A 20,232-nucleotide genomic window follows, 5' to 3' on the forward strand; every position below is an offset into this window, starting at 1 on the left:
TCAGAGTAGAACAGATGTTCATACACCAGAGCGACGCCAGCCACATCGCTTTTATAGTTCCTTATCTGTTCTTTCACACGCCCGAGTTATCACAATGTCTCGTGCGTCGTGGCCAGTGAACTAAAATTGTCATCAACTCTTTTTTTAGAGCTCCAATCAATAAGTCTCAGGTTCATATACCTAGTGCGTAAAGTTATAAACGCACTCTCCAACATTAGCATTCCACTTTGGCGACTATGTAATTTTACTGAAGACTCGTGTCAACTCTTCAGGACTGTTTGGAGCAGCAACTAGATTACTACGTGTGATTATCCCGGCGACACTCCTTCCCCCAGTGCTAATCTCCCAAGTGCGTCAATGGTGTGAGAAAAGCATTTATAGTGAAATCTCAACTATAAAAAATGAAAATGAAATGAAATCTTTAAGTTTTATGTCCCACGCTTATTCCGGTTAGGCTACAGGAGACGGTGATGATGAGTAATGAATGAAATGGTGGAATGAAGAAAGTGGGAGGAAACGGGAAAACCCCGAGAAAACCCACGCACACGGTGTTTGTCCACCTCAAAGTTCACTTGGCGGGGGCTGGGAGCGAACCCGGGACCCCAAGCACTAGAGGTGAACGCTCTACCACTGAGCCACCGCGGCCCCAAATCTCAACTATAATATCTCTCTCTCTCTCTCTCTCTCTCTCTCTCTCTCTCTCTCTCTCTATATATATATATATATATATATATATATATATATATATATATATACTAGCAGCGTTCACCCCGCTTCGCTGCGGTCACCCCGGAACGCAATAAACTTTGTTACTTAGATAATTTTTACTTTTTCGCTTTCAAGTGATATGATAAAAACCATAGAAGATTGCAGTAAATGTTAACATTATATCGCCTGTCATTTATGTTAACCCGCCCCGCTTCGCTGCGGTCACCCCAACCCGCCCCGCTTCGCTGCGGTCATCCCGGAACGCAATAAACTTTGTTACTTAGATAATTTTTACTTTTTCGCTTTCAAGTGATTTATAGCGCCTGTCAGTTATGTTAACCCGCCGAGTCACAGGGTCATGCGGGTTGCATATAAATACGTTTATTTTTATACCTATGATGAACTAATAACAAAGGATTTGTACGTATGGACACCTGAATGGTCAATTATCTCAAGACACTGGTAATTGAAAATTAAAGTGATATGATAAAAACCATCTAGGGTCCACATCCTAACAACCCCCCAAAAATGAAAGAAATCGCTTCAGCCGTATTAGCGTGATGAGCGGACAAAGGATTTTTTGTACGTATTGACACCTGATTGGTCAATTATCTCAAGACACTGGTAATTGAAAATTAAAGTGATATGATAAAAACCATCTAGGGTCCAAATCCTAACAACCCCCCAAAAATGAAAGAAATCGGTTCAGCCGTATTAGCGTGATGAGCGGACAAAGGATTTTGTGCGTTCTCTTTTATATATATAGATATATGGAACAACTTTGCAATCCCTTCTTGGAGTGGTCCTTCAACGTCCCAAGGTCTCAGGGGAATACTCATTGGCACAGAGGACAACGGAGGACAGACCACGACCAGGCGATTACAAATAAATGGTACCCGAACAGCGACCCGATATTCTGGGCGATTACAAGGAATTCTTGAACGTCCAAAATGACCCAGTGTACATACGATATCATCTAAAGAAGCCGCTATGGTAGTTCCCAAAGTGCATCCCGGCATGGTGTTCTTGAAGATGTCATATCATAGAATCATGAACCTCAACTTCTGCAAAACGAGTGAAAATGCATGCTGTGAACCATCAGTCTGATGTTCTGATACCTATTGTTTAACCTCTCAGTCACACCTTCTTTGCCAAATCCACTGAGTCTTACAACAGGATTCATCTCCGTTTCGTAAGTCGATCCATGTTGCCAACCTTTTCACGGCGGTCTAAGGACGGGATGGAAGCCCTCGTCTCAATCTCTTGGACTATGATCCGTGATCAAAATTGGAGACCAAGATGTGCTCAAGGTAATACAAGATATTCCGTCCCTGAAACACTCCCTTGTGCAAGCAGGAGCAGCGTTTCCTTTAGAAGCCTAACTGCTGAAATTAATAGCTGGAGTACGTGTTTAGGAGTCTGTGTGAAGCTCACACTGTAAGCACTTGCGGCGCACTGTATCTGTCGATTGTGCACTATACTGTAGCCAATAAATCTTTGTGAAGAAGATACCTATTCTTGTGTATACCACTCACCGACATGTACAGTCAGTCCACGAGTTGTTAATTCGATATATGCAAATTCAGTTACGTAAGAAGTTGCAAATATAAGTAAAGCTTACGAATGGCACTTACATCTGAAATAAGAAATAGAATTAAATTTCTAAATTCTATCTTTTGAGCAATCTAGTGAGTGAGACAGGAACAACTGCTAATTTGGCGTAATTTGTCGATTTTTCATACTTGTTTACGAAAATGGTTATGGTAAAAGAAATTAGATTTACGTAAATTTCGAATTGCGCAAAGCCCTTGAACGATCTATTTAAGTGAGGGCTGGTTGCATATCAAAACCATTTTTTTCCTCCATTCGTCATTAAAAATTTTATCAAATTTTACTGACATCTTGTTAACATTGTAAACACAGATTGAAATGAAATCTTTGAATATTACGTTCCACGGGTATGCCGGCTAGGCTAAAGGAGACCGTGGTGATGAGAAATGGGAGAATCCCGAGGAAACCCACGCACAAGGTGTTTGTGCACCTCAAAGTCCACTTGGCGCGAACTGGGATCGAACCAAGGACTCCGTGCACCAGAGGTGAGTGCTATACCACTGAGCCACCGCGGCCCCTAAACAAAGATTGAGAACCCTCGGTTGGGAACCACTATTATACAATGAATAGGTAAAGTATTTCATAATTTCCAAAGCATTATGAATAATAAGTCAAGTTAATGCAACGTATGGTTTTTTAATACATTTTAAAATCCAAAATAAAAATGACAAATTTATCGCAGATTATTCCATCTAATATGGTTGCAGTTACGGAAAACAATTATTAATTTGTTGTCTTCGTTTTTCGTTTGTGTTTATCTAAACATACGAAAGAAAATATATGGTACTTCAATAAATCTTTTAAACTGTTTCTCAGCATGCTTTTCCAGCTTCATTCTTTTCAACGCTGTTACGATTCTCGTATTTTCAACCAGTTCTCATTCTATTCTTGGCCCTCTTTCAGATTCTTCTTCGAAATTCCGCTTTCTTTTCCAAAACTAAAGAACTTTCTTCATTTCCTGGGCATCCACATGTGTTTACAATTCATCGAACTATCTGGATATGGATTTACAAAGTCCTCCTTAAATACATTAAACAATGACAGAAGTTTAACACTTCTTTACACAACAATATTATACAGGAAAGCTGCTACACAATTAAAACTTAACACAACACATATTATGGTCCACTTGTGGTAGCCTCATTAGTAAAGAAAGTAGTATTTCATATTAAGCACCGGATATTCGGTTGGTTCAATAATTTCTAAGAAAACTGTTGAATCCAATCTCATCAAGTTAACTTCCCTGTCTAATTCTTATACATACTGAGCTGCATTATTGTTGTACAAGTAGCCGAAAAGTTTTGTAAAAATTTTCCATTTCTCCTAAAGTCCTTTATGTGAGCCAAGGCACGGCAGCTATATTCATAATTTTCTTTTTTTTTTTTTTCATGTTCCAAAATGATTAACAGTGCAATCTGATCTTTGGTGTAGGGGTTCTATTATTACTGCTGTTGGCGTAGTTAACAATTGCCAAAGATTCTCCCGTATTGGAGGCGTCTCTAGTTCTTCTGGACGGCTCTCATCGTATAACAAGCGTTTCCTTAACGACAGCCACCACTACAGCAACACAACAGTCTTTTCCACCATGGTCTCTTCTGGTGTGAACTTAAGCTCTCTGTACTGGAGTTGAAGATTATTCCGTCAAATTCAGATTCCGGGATATCGCTCAAATCATCTTCCGACAGTTCGTTAATGTGATCATCTGATCCAATGGTAGTAAGGGAATTATGTGTATGAATCCCTGCGAACACAATCTTCGAAAACGAAAACTGAAAAATGTCAAATTTCTGTTCTTCTCCTTCATTATTTTTTATCTTTAAATACCAAGAGGAGTCACTCTGTGTGTCGCTCAATGAGGTGGAAGACAGATCGGAATCTATTCTCTGCATTGAGGGATCCTTATGTAGCTCACGAAATCTACGAAAATCGGTTCTCACGCTAACGTATGGAAGGATTCCCTTAAACTTCATCTCTTCCAGCGAGAACCAGAAAACAGCGAAACCAGTTACAGTATATATGAACGATGATCTTACAACTTCTTCATCACAGCGATACGTATATATTAAGTTGCCGTTACTGTCGTAACTTTGATATTCTCTACATCTTCGCTCGCAGCTGATAGTTAAGGGTGCGTCGTCAATATAAGGAAATGATTGTTCGAATTTTGCAAGAAAAGAAGTTTTCTTCCAATCAGTCATCGCTTTCTTTTTAGAGACAAGTGTCAACGTACGTCTGCTACAAAGATCAATGGCGCTGCACTGAATTTTCAGGCTCTTAGTAACGATAACAGTGAGCACAAGAATTGAAACTCTATCAACAATGCTTTACAATATCTTATATTAGACATAACAAAGAATAAACTAAACATATTTACATATTGAAGACAGGTCAATACAACATTATGAATGTTTACATATGTTTATGTTTGTGTATGAGTGTTCTGCTCCAGGGAAAATTTTATAACTATTGGCGAGCGGGGTTAGGCGGAGTATTAGAGAAATATAGAATGGCTAACGTTGTCAGTTTGTTCCTCAGTAATTTGATTCTACGAGAAAGTGGAAGTTAGTGACTTCGAAGTCAAGGGATAGCTTAGAAATTAGGATCAGGGATTCCAAGTATATGGAAACTGAGAAATGAGTATTTTACCCTTTTATAAATAATAAAAAAAAAAATATGTGTGCGGAGGAGAGGGAAGCATGCTGGTACAGTGGTAGAGGGCTAATATTTAGTGCAAGGGGTCCCTGGTTCGATCCTTGGTGACACGAGATCTCCGGATTCTCCCGTTTTCCCGACATTGGAATTCCATCAGTTATACCTTCATTCACTTCCCTTAATCACCCATCTCCTTTAGCCTAAAGGGTATAAACGTTGGATACGAAACTGGAATGCTCATTTAATTCCATTCGAGTTTCTGTGTATGCATCGTTATGCAACACCGGGATTATGAAGGACAGAACCCACTATTGCCATGAATTCAGAACCATGACTTGGGATTGAATCCGGTCCATCATCTAAGATCAACGCTTCGTGTAAAGACCATTCGCCATTGCACTATATTTCCTCTAAGGCAGCTGGACTACAAGATCATGTAACTGGCCGTTCATTTGAGCATATTAATACCTATTCCTGCGACACAAGGAGTCTTGTAGCAAGAAGCCAAACGCTCAAGTCAGTATAAAAACAATATAAGTCACGAAAGTATTGATGACAACCAACAAGAGTCTGCATGTGAAATGAAGAAACTTAAGTATTCTTCAGTCTAGGCAATTTTAGACATTCAGCAACTGCTTAAACCACTCCTAATTCTAGGGCAAAGTATAATTACTTGGTAGAACTAAGGTATTAATAAGCTTTATATTATTAATTAAAAACGTAAAGCCTTGTATTATTCATGCAACAATTTTTTTAACTGGCTCATCATTCACGTATATTGTGATCAGAGATGGCGTGTGTTAAATAAAACTTGCCCTACTGACCCACCACCCACCGTAACCCACCACGCAACATGACCCACTCTCTCTGATCACCCACCAAAACTCATTATCATCAACTTTGGTCCATTATCCACACCCTTTTGTCCACTGATTGAGTTCACACTTGCAATAAAACAAGGCTGCGAAATATATTGAACTGCAGCTCCTTAAGTTGAACGGCTCCTGAGATGCTCAATTTTTCGGAAAAATTCGGACTCCCACTCTCTTAGGATATGTATTATAATGGAAGCGATATGATAACATCCCAGTTGGGATCAGGGTGTACCTACATACCAAAAGTCATTTCATTTGGGTTTGGCATTTGGCCGTGATGATCACGCACACATAGTAATATTCATTTTTTTATATAATACTTCATATATTACAGGTGATTCAAAAATATATTCTTTCCAGTAGTCAGCTCCTCTAAAAACGCATAGGCTGCTTCTGGAAAGCCAAGTTTACTATTATTACAATTACAAATATCAATATCCAAAAGTGCCTCTTCATTTAGATATATATCTTCTCAGGTAAGTAAATAGAAACAAATGGAAAGGGAAGAAAAATGCACTGAGCAAAGTGGGTCGGTGTGCCGTAGTAGGTTAGAGTTGGCCAGTGAGTCACACACGGTGGATCGCAGTGGGTCACGTTCTGTTGACCCATGACCCACTCACAAATCTTGACCTACGATCCATTGATCCACTCCATCTCTGGTTATGAGGGGATATTTTTATAAGAAATTTTCAAACAACTTAAGAGTTAGTTGGGTTAGCTGTAGAAAGGAGGCGCTCAATCCGAGAAAGCTTATTACGGAAGTAGCCTGGAAAACTGCAAACTAAAATAATGCAGTTCTCTTGCCATACACATAAATCTAATAGAAGATAGGGCAGTGGCTGCGATAATTGATCCACAGACCTAACGTGGCGTGAGGATGGAGAGGAGGACATTTTCAGGGGCTGCCTCAAGTGATTGGCTCGTACTATGCTCATTGGACAATCTTTATACACCCACTGAAAGATAAGAATTTTTTTCAATGATATACACCCATGCACACTAAATCTTGCGCGTATATTTGTAATACACAATTTTTCGCGTTTGTTACATTTTATTTTCGTTTTTGGCTAAAGTTGAGAGATTAGTAAATGAAGATGATAGAAAGCATTCCTTGTAAGAAAATGTCCCTCCCGCCCCCCAAAAATATTAAAATATTATAAAAGTATAAGCGAGAAAACAAAATTAAGCTCGATTGAGTGAACCGTGGCAATCGTAACTTCGAGGGATTATTGTAGAAGTGAAGGGAAATTCAGAACTTCCCTTAAAGGAGATAGGTAAGGGACGGAAGGGAGGAGTGAAGGAACTAAAATGTTAAATATGTTGGTTCAAACCTGATGTCTAGAATGTCTGTCAAACATACATTAACTTCTCACTTCAAGATTTCGTACACAAATATAGAAACAAACGAAAACTTCTTTTGAGGCTTAAAGCAACGCACTACGGCTAGAAAAATCTTAAAAATCTGAACGTACGGTAAAAAATAGGAAGCTCATCCAACGGAAGTCTTATGGATGAATGAGTGGAATGAAGGACTGCAAACTCGTATATCATTTTGACATCGGATCCAAATCCTATTTTCTTCTCTTTTTCCTTTCCTTTTTGTATTTCTTAAAATAGCAGAATTCTTGTAAGATTTTCATATTCATAAGAACTGAAACAATATAATAAAAACTAGCTTTTGTTTTGCTATGTATCTATTCAGAAGCTCAGTAGCAATGTTGCCAACCAATTTTTCGAAAAATCAGGATTTTTTAAAATCCAAAATCCAGGAGAGACAACTTACTATCTAAAGATGTTAATTAGGAAGATTTTTTTTTTTACAAGGCAAACAGTAAACCATAAATGATTATCCTTAAAAATAAAAACTAATCTTCTTCATCTGCATACCTATTAACATTGACTCTGCTGGTAGGAGAGTGATCCACAGGGAATCCGCAGCATGAGGTGTTGGAAGTGAGCCTTTTTGTGTGCAGCAATCCTTGCAAAGTTTGAGTACTCAGTTTGTTTCTTTGTTTTGTCTTCATCAAACTTACGATAGAAAACAATTTTTCTACAGCGGCACTGGAGTGAGGAAGGTAGAGCACAGACATCTTTTTTCTTTTTCTTTTTCTTTTTCTTTTTTTAGTGTGAGAACACATTAACAATAATTCATAAAATTTCTTGGGTTACGTATTACAAACATTGTCTGTGTGTATTCTTTTTTAAATATATTTTTAAATGTTACGCCTATTTAATATATTCCTAAGAAAATTGAAACTTAAAATCTCATGTGTCTCTTTGTGGCCAAGGAGGCGGTGGCTCACTGGTAGAGCGTTCACCTCCGGTGCTTGGGGTTCCCCGTTCGATCCCAGCTCGCGACGTGTGGACTTTGTGGTGGGCAAACACCGTGCTTATGGAGTTTTCTCGGGGTTCTCCCGTTTCGTCCCACTTTCTTCATTCCAAAATTTCATTCATTTCTCATCATCACCGTCTCCTTTAGCCTAACCGGCATAACCGTGAGACGTAAAACTTAAAAGATTTCATTTCATTTCTTTGTGGCCAAGCAGCTAAAGTGTGTGATTGGGGATCCAATTCCTGATGGGAGCTAATGCATTTTTATCCAACATTAAGGTATTGCGTAACAGAAAAAAAAGTGCTAAATGAACTCAATCAAACTAATCAGTCAAATTAAAAGTACAATGTTACCAAGATATCGAAGATAAGTTATTAAGTTGGTACGACTGAAATGTCTAACTGAAATGTGTCACTTTCAAAGGTGAAAAAAGGGGTACACAGCCGGTCAATGGTAGTGCGCTTACCTTTGATGTGTGTGGTCCCTGGTTCGATCCAGGACCAAGTAAATTTATGCTGGACAACATTGTGTCCGTGGGTTTTCTAGGGACTCCGTTTCCTCCCACAACCTCATTCTACTAATTCTACCATAATTATAATTCACTTGCCTTAATCATAATCCCCCTTAGCCTAAAGGGCATAGTCATATGACGTTACACTGAAGTATTTAATTTAATTTCATTTCATTTCAAAAATGAATAAAATGAAAACTACAGTACCAGATTAGTCAGTAGACTCAAGCTAAAGCAACACACTTTAGACATCGTTCAACAAACCATTAGGCTCCCTGACGAAAGATGTCTGGAGCATGAGATGAAAAGAAAATCGTTAATCACACGTTGCACAGGCCACGGGACACCATGGAAATTCTTCCCTACCAAGAAGTAATCGAGGTACCGGAAGAGGTAGTTGGTTAGAGTTTAGCACCCTTTTAGCAGCAAGGCTATATGAAATGCGTATCTGCAGCCTAACAAGGAATACAAACGACATTAGCTTCCGCCAGAAATCTAACCTGTATCTCACACGCCAGGAGAAGAGATAGCAGTGCCGTAACTTAGACTTCTTTCTGGGGGGCAAGTATTAATACGTGCATTTGGGCCCCATAGAAAATGTTGTTTTTCTAATTCTTGGGCCCCTCTTTCCATCTTTCTCTTACTCTTTATGGGCCCCCGGTGCCTGTGGGCCTTTCCACACGGCAAGGTTTGCCGTTAGTTACGCCCCTGGGCTAGTGATGAGCACAAGAGTTTTGGTCTTGCAGTTTTTGCAAGAGTCTTGCATGCAAGACCAAGACCAAGAATCCCGATGTAAGACCAAGACCGAGACCATACCTGCAAGGCGAAGATCAAGACTCTTGCGCAAGAGTCTTGCACAAGTACCGGCACTACTTGAATATTTTTATATAATGTAAAATAGGAGATGGACTTCTTGGCTTCAGTAAAAATGCTGCTGGAGTGAACGTGTTACCAGTAGTTTATGCAATCCGTGTGAGTCGATCTGCCCCTGTAGCATATAGCTACAATATGTCAATTTCTGAATTGGTTGCTCGCGTTTTCTGTAGATATTGCTCGTTTTCAAGCCCCACTGGTGTCATCTTGCGAAATGTGAGCTTTTTTGGTGGACAAACACTGTGTACGTAGATTTTCTCGGCGTTTGCCGTTTCCTCCTACTAGATATTTCGTTTCGTTTCAAAACATACTAGTGGTGTTCTTCTTACAAAACTAAAGAGAAATGTAGTAGTGAACATCGGTAATACCGTACACCATAGGTGCTGACTACATGGGTATGGCCTTGGCTCCGAGACTCAAGCATCCGTTGGAAATTTTTAATATGTGCTCATAAAATTAATTTCGAAATAACATTTTCATGACATTGACAAAAACTTAGTGCATCTGACCGCAAGTTTGATTTCATGGGAGGATGCTTATACGTTGTACAATTGTGTATTAATATAACTTTTAGCCTCCTTAGGTATACGGCACATCGAGGATTCAACGATATAACCAGACCCGCAACATGAGGGGGGATAGGGGGTCTGCCCCCCTAAACTTTTCGTGACCCTCCAGTCATCACTACAAAAATCATAATTAAGATATTTTAAGGAAATTTTTAATAACTTGCCCCCTAACATATTCGTGCCCCCCCCCCCAAACCTCTGTGGCTGGTTTCGTGCCTGGATATAACATTATACTATGTATATTATAAAATTGAAAGTGACTATTTTTGTGACTCCTAATCTCTTGAACCACCCCACCGATCTCGATCAAATTTTCAACATAGATGAGGTTTGGACCTAGAAGTGTTTTTATCATTTCACTTTGACGGTAAAACTTAGGGGAGGGGATAAGGGAGAGTTATAAAATAATAAAACTTAATAACTCTTGAACCAAACGACCAATCTCGATCAAATTTTTAACACAGATAAGGTTCAAGCCTGGAATGTTATCTGTCAGTTCACTTTGATAGAGCAAGTAGGGGAAAAGGAGGAGGGGTAGATGTACAAAAATCAATATAAATAAAAATAAAAGTGAATAAGTTTGTAACTTAATAACTCTTGAACCGATCTCAATCAAATTTTTAACATGTATGAGGTTCTTTCCTGGAAAGTTTTTTCGAGCTTGTTTCAGTTTGATGGTATATATAGGGGAGGGGGAGGCAGAGGGGAGGGGATGTGTATATATATATATAAAGTAAAAACAATAAATTTTGAAACACCCGGCCGATCTTGATCAAATTTTCCACATAGATGAAGTTCAGGCCTGGAGCGATTTTTATCATTTTACTTTGACGGTGCAACGTAGGGGAAAAGGGAGGAGGGATATATATATATATATATATATATATATATATATATATATATATATATATATATATATATATATATATATATATGTGTGTGTGTGTGTGTGTGTGTGTGTGTGTGTGTGTAAAAAATTAAAAATATAAGTGCTGTCTTTGTGACTTCATCACTCTTGAACCAGCTGATCGATCTCAATCAAATTTTCAACATAGATGAGGTTCGGACTCGGGGTGGTTTTTATCAAATCACTTTGACGGTAGAACTTAGGGAGGAGGAGGAGGATGGAAAATACACAAAAATAAATAAAATTTAACCCTTTATGGACGGAATTATTTTCCTGTTGAAGAAAAAAATTGTTTTCGGTATCAAGCTGTGATCCACACTGAAGACGCCAGGCTTCGCTACTTGTCAAATATAATCCTCGAAACGTAACGGATATGAAACGTTCGTCGTTTCGAATAAAAAAAATGCTCGGGCTTGCAATACAACAATGCGTTGAAACGTTACAAATTTGTTTTCGTCGTCCATATCGGGTTAACTCTTGAACCACCCGAACATACTTCACACTCAATGCTTACAGCTGAAGTTTTAATCGGAAAAGTTATTAAATAATATTAGCAGAATACCGGTACCCAATCTCAGCATGGGAAGAACACTTTCATTTCGGACATAAAGGGCATCAAAAGTGGCACCAATCAACTTAGGGACCCCCAAAACTAGGAATTCGACATTAATATCGGTCATTTTCGAATTATTTTTACATGTCACGATTCCCCATTAGGAGTACTACTGGAGGCTGAATTTGGATTTAAACGGCATCGAAGTGCCGCTGTTCGTCTCAGCGACCCCGGCCCCGAAAACAATAGGTTCATCACTATTATCGACCATTTTCAATCGTTTTTTTATATCTCCCCTTCCTCTAAGTTGTTGGGATGAATTTGGATTTACATGGCATTGGAAGTGTCACTGTTTATCTTAACGACCCGGAAAACTATGAATTCGACACTAATATTGGTCATTTTAGACATTTTTATGTATCTTTTCCCTCCGCAACCCCTAAGTTGCACCACGAGTGATATGACAAAAACCATTCCAGCCTGAGTCTAATCTAAGTTGAAAATTTGATCATTGATCGGTCGGGTGGTTCAAGAGTTATTAAGTCACAAACATGGTGACTTTCATTTTTATATAAATAGATTATAATAATACCGAAATAGCTTATTAGCATTTGAGAATAATAATACAGTCAAAGTGTCGAACAATATAGTTAAAGCGTAAAAGTCACATACACATCTAGCATACATAATTGCTTCACCACGTTAGAACTTTGGGAAATTCTAGACTTTTCAACAATACCTCCTATAATTCCTAAATCAAAAGTCGAGTAGCAGTTTCATTTTCAGTTTCGTGTTCAGCTTCTTGAATTCATAAAGTGAATTTTCATCCATGTTGCGAAAGAAAGTTAATTATTTTGACCAGTATAATTTCGTTAAAGAAAAAAAAAAAAACTTCCGTTCGTTGAATATTGCATTTTTTTCCCTTGAGGATTCTCAATCGTTTCACTTGCTTGGAGTTGAAATTATGGGTCAATAATAAAGTAAGAGTGTATTCTCCCCGCGATTTTATATATTTTCAGTGAAAAATCGATATTTCCCCTGACTTTTCTATTACACTAAAAGTACTTCACAGCTAGCTGATTACGGAGAACACTTCCTTTTGTCCATGAGATGATTCTAACTGCTATAACTTTTATTATTATTATTATTATTATTATTATTATTATTATTATTATTATTATTATTATTATTATTATTATTATTATTATTATTATTATTATTATTGAACCAGGAAGGAAAGAGGTAAAGGAGGGAAATATGTTGTTGGCGAAACCAAGGATACCTCGGTGGATTCCTCGTGGCTGAGTGGTTAAAACTTCGGTGTCTATGCAGGAGGCTGGGTTTGATTCCCGGTGGTAGGTACTTTTGAAATCTTTGAAAAATGAAATCTTTCCCTTTCACCTTCCACAAGTATGTCCGTTAGGCTAAGAAAGAGGAAATGAATTAAATTAAAGGAAATGAATGAAGGAAAGGTATCAGCAGAAGGCGAGAAAAGTCAAAATACACACAAACGCACTTTGTTGTGTGTTATGGTATACTAATGGAGTAATTATTTCCAAAATTTCAGATTTTTTTATCCAGGCCCATTGGAGATATTGGACAGTGAAATATGGCAAATTGGCATAATTCCCCAAATTTACGATATTTTGTCACGCATTTAGAAGCAGCTACAGGTCTGCATATTTTTGAGTATAAACGTATGACCCCGGACTACATGCAGACACAAATTCAGATCTGTACGTCAGTTGCTTCCTCTTCCCAAACACGTCTTCAATGTCTAAAAATGTTGCTACTGTAGGCCCTGATTTCAGCCCTTCCAAGTGTTTTTAGGCAAAAATGTTAAGAGGACAAAGTTTTAGCTTTGCACAAGTTGGACACGCCCAGCAATTTTAAATTTGCTAGGACAAATACATGCTGAGATATTTAAAATAACGTAAACGCCTGAAATCAAGAAAACGCAAAATAGCGGCAGAAGCTGCGTCGCTACGAGATCTTTTAATAATTAATTGTGCTTGGTTTTGAAGTACCCTGATATATATATAAACGTTCATGAAAAAATTAGATTTTTTTTAAAAGAAAAAGGTCGAGCGGCTATTTTTATTTTTCTCGATCACTTGGCATGGACTGACCCTATAGTCCAGGAACTTTAGCATTTTTCTTCGGAAAAATTAGAAGCCAAGGTTTTTCTTCACAAACACGTTCATTAGGTCATTCTAAATGACATATCAAAAGTCCCCGACTTTCTGATGTACGCTTCCCCTTTTTTCGGGGGGTGGAAGTGGGGGAGGAAAACGCTATTTAAAATACAATCAAATTCAGCTTATTTGCGTGTTAACCTAAATATTCCGAATTAAAAAAAAAATTACCGGGAACGCTTAGCACATTTGCTCGTAAATGTTGCACAGGAAGTCCCAAAGAATATCGGGCCGGGTTTCGGAAATATGACGTCATCAAAATGGCCGACACCAGAATTTGTAGTGTTTTGTGGGAATGGTTATAACTTCCCGCAGGATAGTGGTCGTTTTTGTTTCAGATTGAAGATAATTAATTACCAAATGTACGGAATGAAAAGTGCTGTCTGCATTGTTAATTTCTATCGAGATACAATAACAAAAAAAAAAAAAAAAAACTAGTTTTTGAGTACCTGGTTTTAAGTGTAAATGCAAATAACTCAGTAATCATAAAATATTTCAAAACATATCTTCAAATGGAGGTTGTAGAGCATTATAAATACTTTTCAACGGTATCTGTACCTGCATTTTTTTGCATTTTGAAATGTAAGGAAGGTATGTTGTTTTATTTAATAGACCGACTCTTGTAAAAACAATATAAGCCTACGTTTTAAAATAATTGAAAAAATCGGACATAAGATTTAATATCGCATTAGAATCCGTAAGTCACACACACCCCAAACACAGATACAAAAATGAGGATTTACAACGTTCGGCGATAGATTCTTATCGTCTGTAGAATGAGAAATGTAAAATTCAGAGTAATAATGAATAAGGAATGTAAACTATTCAACTTACCTGAAATGGTTTACTTATTGAGTTCCTTTGCTGATTGATAAATAATAATTGTAATTATAGCATGTCCACCTGGTTTGGGATATGCTATAATTACAATTATTATTTGTCAATCAGCAAAGGAACTCAATAAGTATTCGGCCTCTATTTCTTCGGCTTTGGCGTGGGAGACCCGGGTTCGATTCCCAGCGGGAGCTCATGTGGTTCGGATTCCACGTTAATCAGTAGGTCCACGTCTCATATAGCCTCGCTGCTGAACGGGACGATAAACTCGCAATCAACTCAACTCAACTCTATTTCTTCGGCGTCCATGAATATTTCACGCTCAGAGATTTCTTCCGTTGGAGTGACATTCAAACAGGATTGTCCGTGACAATTTGCACAAGCAAGAGAGCAGAACAGACCCAGCTTTCGACATCCACACACATTGCCGCATCCTTTAAATCATGAACAGAAAATCATTTTAAAGGGACGGTGGTGCAGGTGGCTGCATTGATCGAATTGGTACTAACAAATTGTCTTTCATAACCCAACCCTACTCCTCAGGACTTAGTTGGTTTCCGTGCCATGTTTGTATGTGGTAATAAACCCGAAACAAATGTTGTGCTGCAGCTGAAGACGGTGGTATGGCTTTTAAATCGACATACTTATTTCTCTTCACGGATTTGGTGAAAAAATGATAGCGGTAATCATTTAGTGAAATGTCATTTGCCGATGCACCGAATAACCCCCCCCCCAAAAAAAAAAAAACTGTATGCCATACGACATGTATTAAATCTTGACGTTTTTGTAATAATTTCAAACAAGCTGATTTCCCCTTCTGAAAAATGGCAGATGTTCCATCACAGCCTAAAAAAGCATGTAGAAATAAAATGTGATTTTTGAATACACCTTCTAAACTCCATGATGAGTAAATCTTCTGCTCTGTCTTTCCTTTTCCTGACTTCAAGAAAAAAATTCTAAATTCGGCGGAGATCGAGTTGTCATGATTACTAACAAATGAATATCCTCACCAACAATAACTGTAGAATTATAATTAATTTTTGAAATCGTGAGTGCGGTTTCTACAATGAGGACCAACCTACTTTTGTTGTTTGCATTGGCGAGAAAGTTTTCTTGGCTCGTAGTCGCAACCATGTTTCCATCAAATATAATTGTTTTTGATGCTGCTTTCGAGCACCGTCGAAGTTGCTCCATACCTTTTACATTTTTCTGAGGATTACCATATCCATCAAATACGATGACAGTGTTTTGACCAAAGCGTTTTTCCACATGTGCCACATATTTATCACAAGTATCCATGAAAGAATTGTTTTGACGCCACACCACTCGATGAAGAAGGCACCCTCCATCAACGACGTCGTTTGCGTTTCCGAGATCAGGATGAACATTGGTCGGGTTGAAGATGTTGAATAAAGATGATTTCTTCGTTTTTCTCATTCCAGTTGCATCAAAAAGAGCCATTGGGTAAGGATCCAGTACGAAATTTCAACATGCTCGAAGGTAATCATCTGATCTTTTGATTACGCTGAATCGTTGAAACAACAGCAGTGGATCGATGGGCACAGTAACATCATGTACCGTAAGGTGACTGTTCACTGTTTGAATAGAAAGAACCCTATCAGTACGAGAATATTTTATGTCATGAAAATTGTCACCAACTTTTCTTCCCATCATGGTTGCTCCAATGTTCAGTGCATCGTAGCAGTTTATCTTCTCCACATTACCTGTAACCCCTATTGCTATAGACATGATCGCTTGTACATTTGGGAAAGGGTTGTGGGCACTGAACCACTCTGATACTTTCCTAATATCTTCTTGGTCCCGTTTGATTCGAGATTCTCGTGCATCTACGTGCTATTCTCCACTTGCAAACGAAATCCCACAAAAGTTTTCTAGTCCTTCAGAAATGTTGCTCGCACTTAACAAACCAACAACAAACTTAGTTAAAACATTCTTTTTTGTACTTCTTCCATGCACAAACCCACCTCGTATCTTTGAAGACTTCATGAGTGACTGTTTTATACCACATCTGTTGGAGTTCCACTAAAAAAAATTGTCTGATTGCTTAACAGTGAAAAAGTATGCAGTAAATTTTCTACAGATTTCTCCATCCATTATGTTCTCCAACTTTACCATGTCTTGTACAAACAAGTTGGCACTTTTAGCGTACAAAAAATGTCCTGTGGCGTGGAAATACGGAATCATCCTCTTCACTGCAGACAGATATGCCTTCCAGTCACTCATCCTCTCTGCCCCAATAAACTCTTTACGGATTAACACCATATCTAAATACTGGTCCCATAATTGTGCAGTTGGACCTCTTACTTGGTTTTAGTTACAAAAAAATGCAGGTACAGATACCGTTGGAAAGGCTTTATAATGTTCTACAACCTTCATTTGAAGATATGTTTTGAAATATTTTATGATTACTGAGTTATTTGCATTTACACTTAAAACCCGGTACTCAAAAACTAGTTGTTTTTTTTTTTTTTTGTTATTGTATCTCGATAGAAATTAACAATGCAGACAGCACTTTTCATTCCGTACATTTGGTAATTAATTATCTTCAATCTGAAACAAAAACGACCACTATCCTGCGGGAAGTTATAACCATTCCCACAAAACACTACAAATTCTGGTGTCGGCCATTTTGATGACATCATATTTCCGAAACCCGGCCCGATATTCTTTGGGACTTCCTGTGCAACATTTACGAGCAAATGTGCTAAGCGTTCCCGGTAAATTTTGTTTTTTTTTATTCGGAATATTTAGGTTAACACGCAAATAAGCTGAATTTGATTGTATTTTAAATAGCGTTTTCCTCCCCCACTTCCACCCCCCGGAAAAAGGGGAAGCGTACATCAGAAAGTCGGGGACTTTTGATATGTCATTTAGAATGACCTAATGAACGTGTTTGTGAAGAAAAACCTTGGCTTCTAATTTTTCCGAAGAAACGCCCATTTTTTGACTAAAGTTCCTGGACTACTAATATAATTTCAAGTATCTACTGTAATTAAACTTACAATAAAAACAGTAATCAAAACACTTACTTGAGTAAGAATGCTCTTGATTTCAGATCTTTTGGGGTTAAATTGTTGATCTACAGCTACCTCCATCTTCTTCGATGCCTGAAATTAATACAATATATTATATTTTTGATGGATCTGTTTTCAAAAGTAATTAATAATCCTTCAGATATACGGTAGTTTGTTGACTAGTTTAATTTTTAAACGAATTTTAGTGAAAAGTTCGAAACTTAATGTAATAACATTTTCCCAATTCAGTATTTTGATTTGGTATTCTAGCACTTTATATAAGCTGCCATTCATGAATATATCATCAAGATCATCCCGTCAATTTTCGGAGCTTGGGGCAAAAGTAAATTGCGGAGCAATAGTGTAGACGAGAATATCATATCCAATATGAATAAATTAACGGCAACGTTCACTTTTCATATCACTGATAGTGATATATCAGTAACTATCTAAAATAAGGATAATAATAATAATAATAATAATAATAATAATAATAATAATAATAATAATAATAATAATAATAATAATAATAATAATAATAATAATAATATGCTCTGGCAATGGTCTAGTGGCTAGCGCATTAACCTTTCGTGCATGTGGTACCGAGTTCGATTTGTTGTGGAAGAGCACATAAATTAATTCCACAATCATTCACTGTCATTAATTGTTCATCTCCCTTAGCCTAGACGACATAAACGTGGGATGTTAAACTTTTAAAAAGTCATTCCAGTATTATTAATATAACGTATTAAATTATCAACGCATTCACCTATAAAGACACTATTTTGTTAAATAGCGAACACTCATATTTAGAAGATAATCATGTAAACATTCACATCAGCTTCACATGAATTTCACAACAGAATTCTGAAGTGTCGAAGGTTAAGTCGGATATTCACTACAGTTATGGAATGGAATGAATAGGGGGATATGTTTAATGTAGCAATTGTTGACGTTACGAGTGCATATTATAGGTCTTTAAAATGCCGTACAAAATGATAGGTCATTATCTCAAAATATCTTGAATCCCAAGAACGAATTACAATAGTAAAATTGTTACTGTTTCTGAAGGATGTAACTCATTCTTACCGTAGTGCAGAGCCTGGTATAACCACCACACTTACTCCACCCTTCATATGATGCTGGACTACTTCCGTTACAAAAATCGTCATTGAATAACCGATAAGCAAATCGCCCCTAGAAAGCAGAAAGGTGCAATGCGCCATTCTCCTTGATTTCCAACTTAGCGCATATCCTGATTACCCATATCATGTTTAATGTTGTGCAGAAAGGAGTTGAGTTGTTGAGTTGATTTTAGTTTAGCGTCCCTTTCAGCAGCGAGGCTATATGAGACGTGGACCTACTGATTAACGTGGAATCCGAACCACATGAGCTCCCGTCGGGAATCGAACCCGGGTCTCTCACGCCTCGCCAGGAGCGAGTGGTTCATCGGTTCGGGCGCGCTATTAAACAGTAAGGCTATAAAAATCACGATTGGGACGTGGGATGTGGGCTACTAGTTTTTTCTTGGACTAGTAAAATTTTGTTGCTTATTTGCATTCCTGCTTTAGAGTAATGATAGAAGATAAAATTGAAATCCGAGATTTCAGCGGATTTACACTTTTCGCTGCCTCTACACAAGAAAGTGGTTTTTCGATGTCCGTTCGTCCTGGATATTACACTCGTCTAGAGACCATATCATCCAAAATAGCCATACCAAATTTTAAACCTAATATTTTTTTTAGATTCTCCATAGGGATGCGCTCGAGACAAGATTTGAGATTGTCTCGACTCGAAAATGTGCTGTAAAAGTGATGTCTCGACTCGAAAAATATATATTTTTCTATTGGAAGAGCTGTGTCTCGACTCGAATTTTGTCAGGAAAATTCTGTCTCGACTCGACTCGAATGCATCCCTAATTCTCCAGATAAGATAGTTTCGATTTTTCTTCCTATTCACTGAAAATGAAAGTAGTGAAAGATAAGCTTATGACATTCTCGGAAATGGCTCTAACAATTTTGTTTTATAATCATAACTTAGTATTTCAAGGCGTAATTTACTCTTGGAGATGTCATTTTTGGAAAATTTTCTTAAAAAGGACTCAGGGATTTTTGTCTAAATTTCATTAACAGTCGTACAATATGACATGTCATTTCTTCTGAAGAAACAAAATCGCAACGGACAATTTATTCCTGCGGGTGAGTTACTTTTTGGAAGTTCTTCAAAAATTATTCAGTTGATTTTCTTCACATTTCACATATAAATATTTCATTAATAGACCAACAATATGGCTTAAGGAGTAGTTTAACTCTGAGAATTTTTTCCGGACAATTTTCTTTAAAAAGACTAATTTTGTTGATATTTCATAAATAAGGTAGGTGCAGATAAATATGTGTTGTATTTTTTTTATGGTCTTAATTTTCATGAAACACAAAGAACAAGACATGTGCGTTGCAGAGTAGCTTTTTCCGCGTGTAGAAAAAAATGTGGGAATGATGCGATTCATTTCTATTTTGTACCCAAGGTGAAAGAAAAAAAAAGTGTTACGAAGTAGCATATTTACCAACACGTGCAGGT

At 37.6% G+C, this 20,232-nt stretch overlaps 1 protein-coding gene across 1 annotated transcript in view; it reads right to left on the reverse strand.

The window, feature by feature from the left end:
- The window catches only part of LOC145671124 (trehalose transporter 1-like protein), an 88,937-nt gene that overhangs the window by 48,256 nt on the left and 20,449 nt on the right, over positions 1–20,232 (reverse strand). Inside the window, exon 2 of the mRNA XM_081739919.1 lies at positions 17,671–17,748. Coding sequence (XP_081596045.1) covers positions 17,671–17,736 — 66 coding nt within the window. The 5' untranslated portion in view covers positions 17,737–17,748. The remainder of the gene's footprint in view (positions 1–17,670; positions 17,749–20,232) is intronic.

This window comes from Thermobia domestica, chromosome 15, assembly GCF_964235325.1.
Source record: "Thermobia domestica chromosome 15, izTheDome1.hap1.1, whole genome shotgun sequence".
NCBI classification, from domain to species: domain Eukaryota; kingdom Metazoa; phylum Arthropoda; class Insecta; order Zygentoma; family Lepismatidae; genus Thermobia; species Thermobia domestica.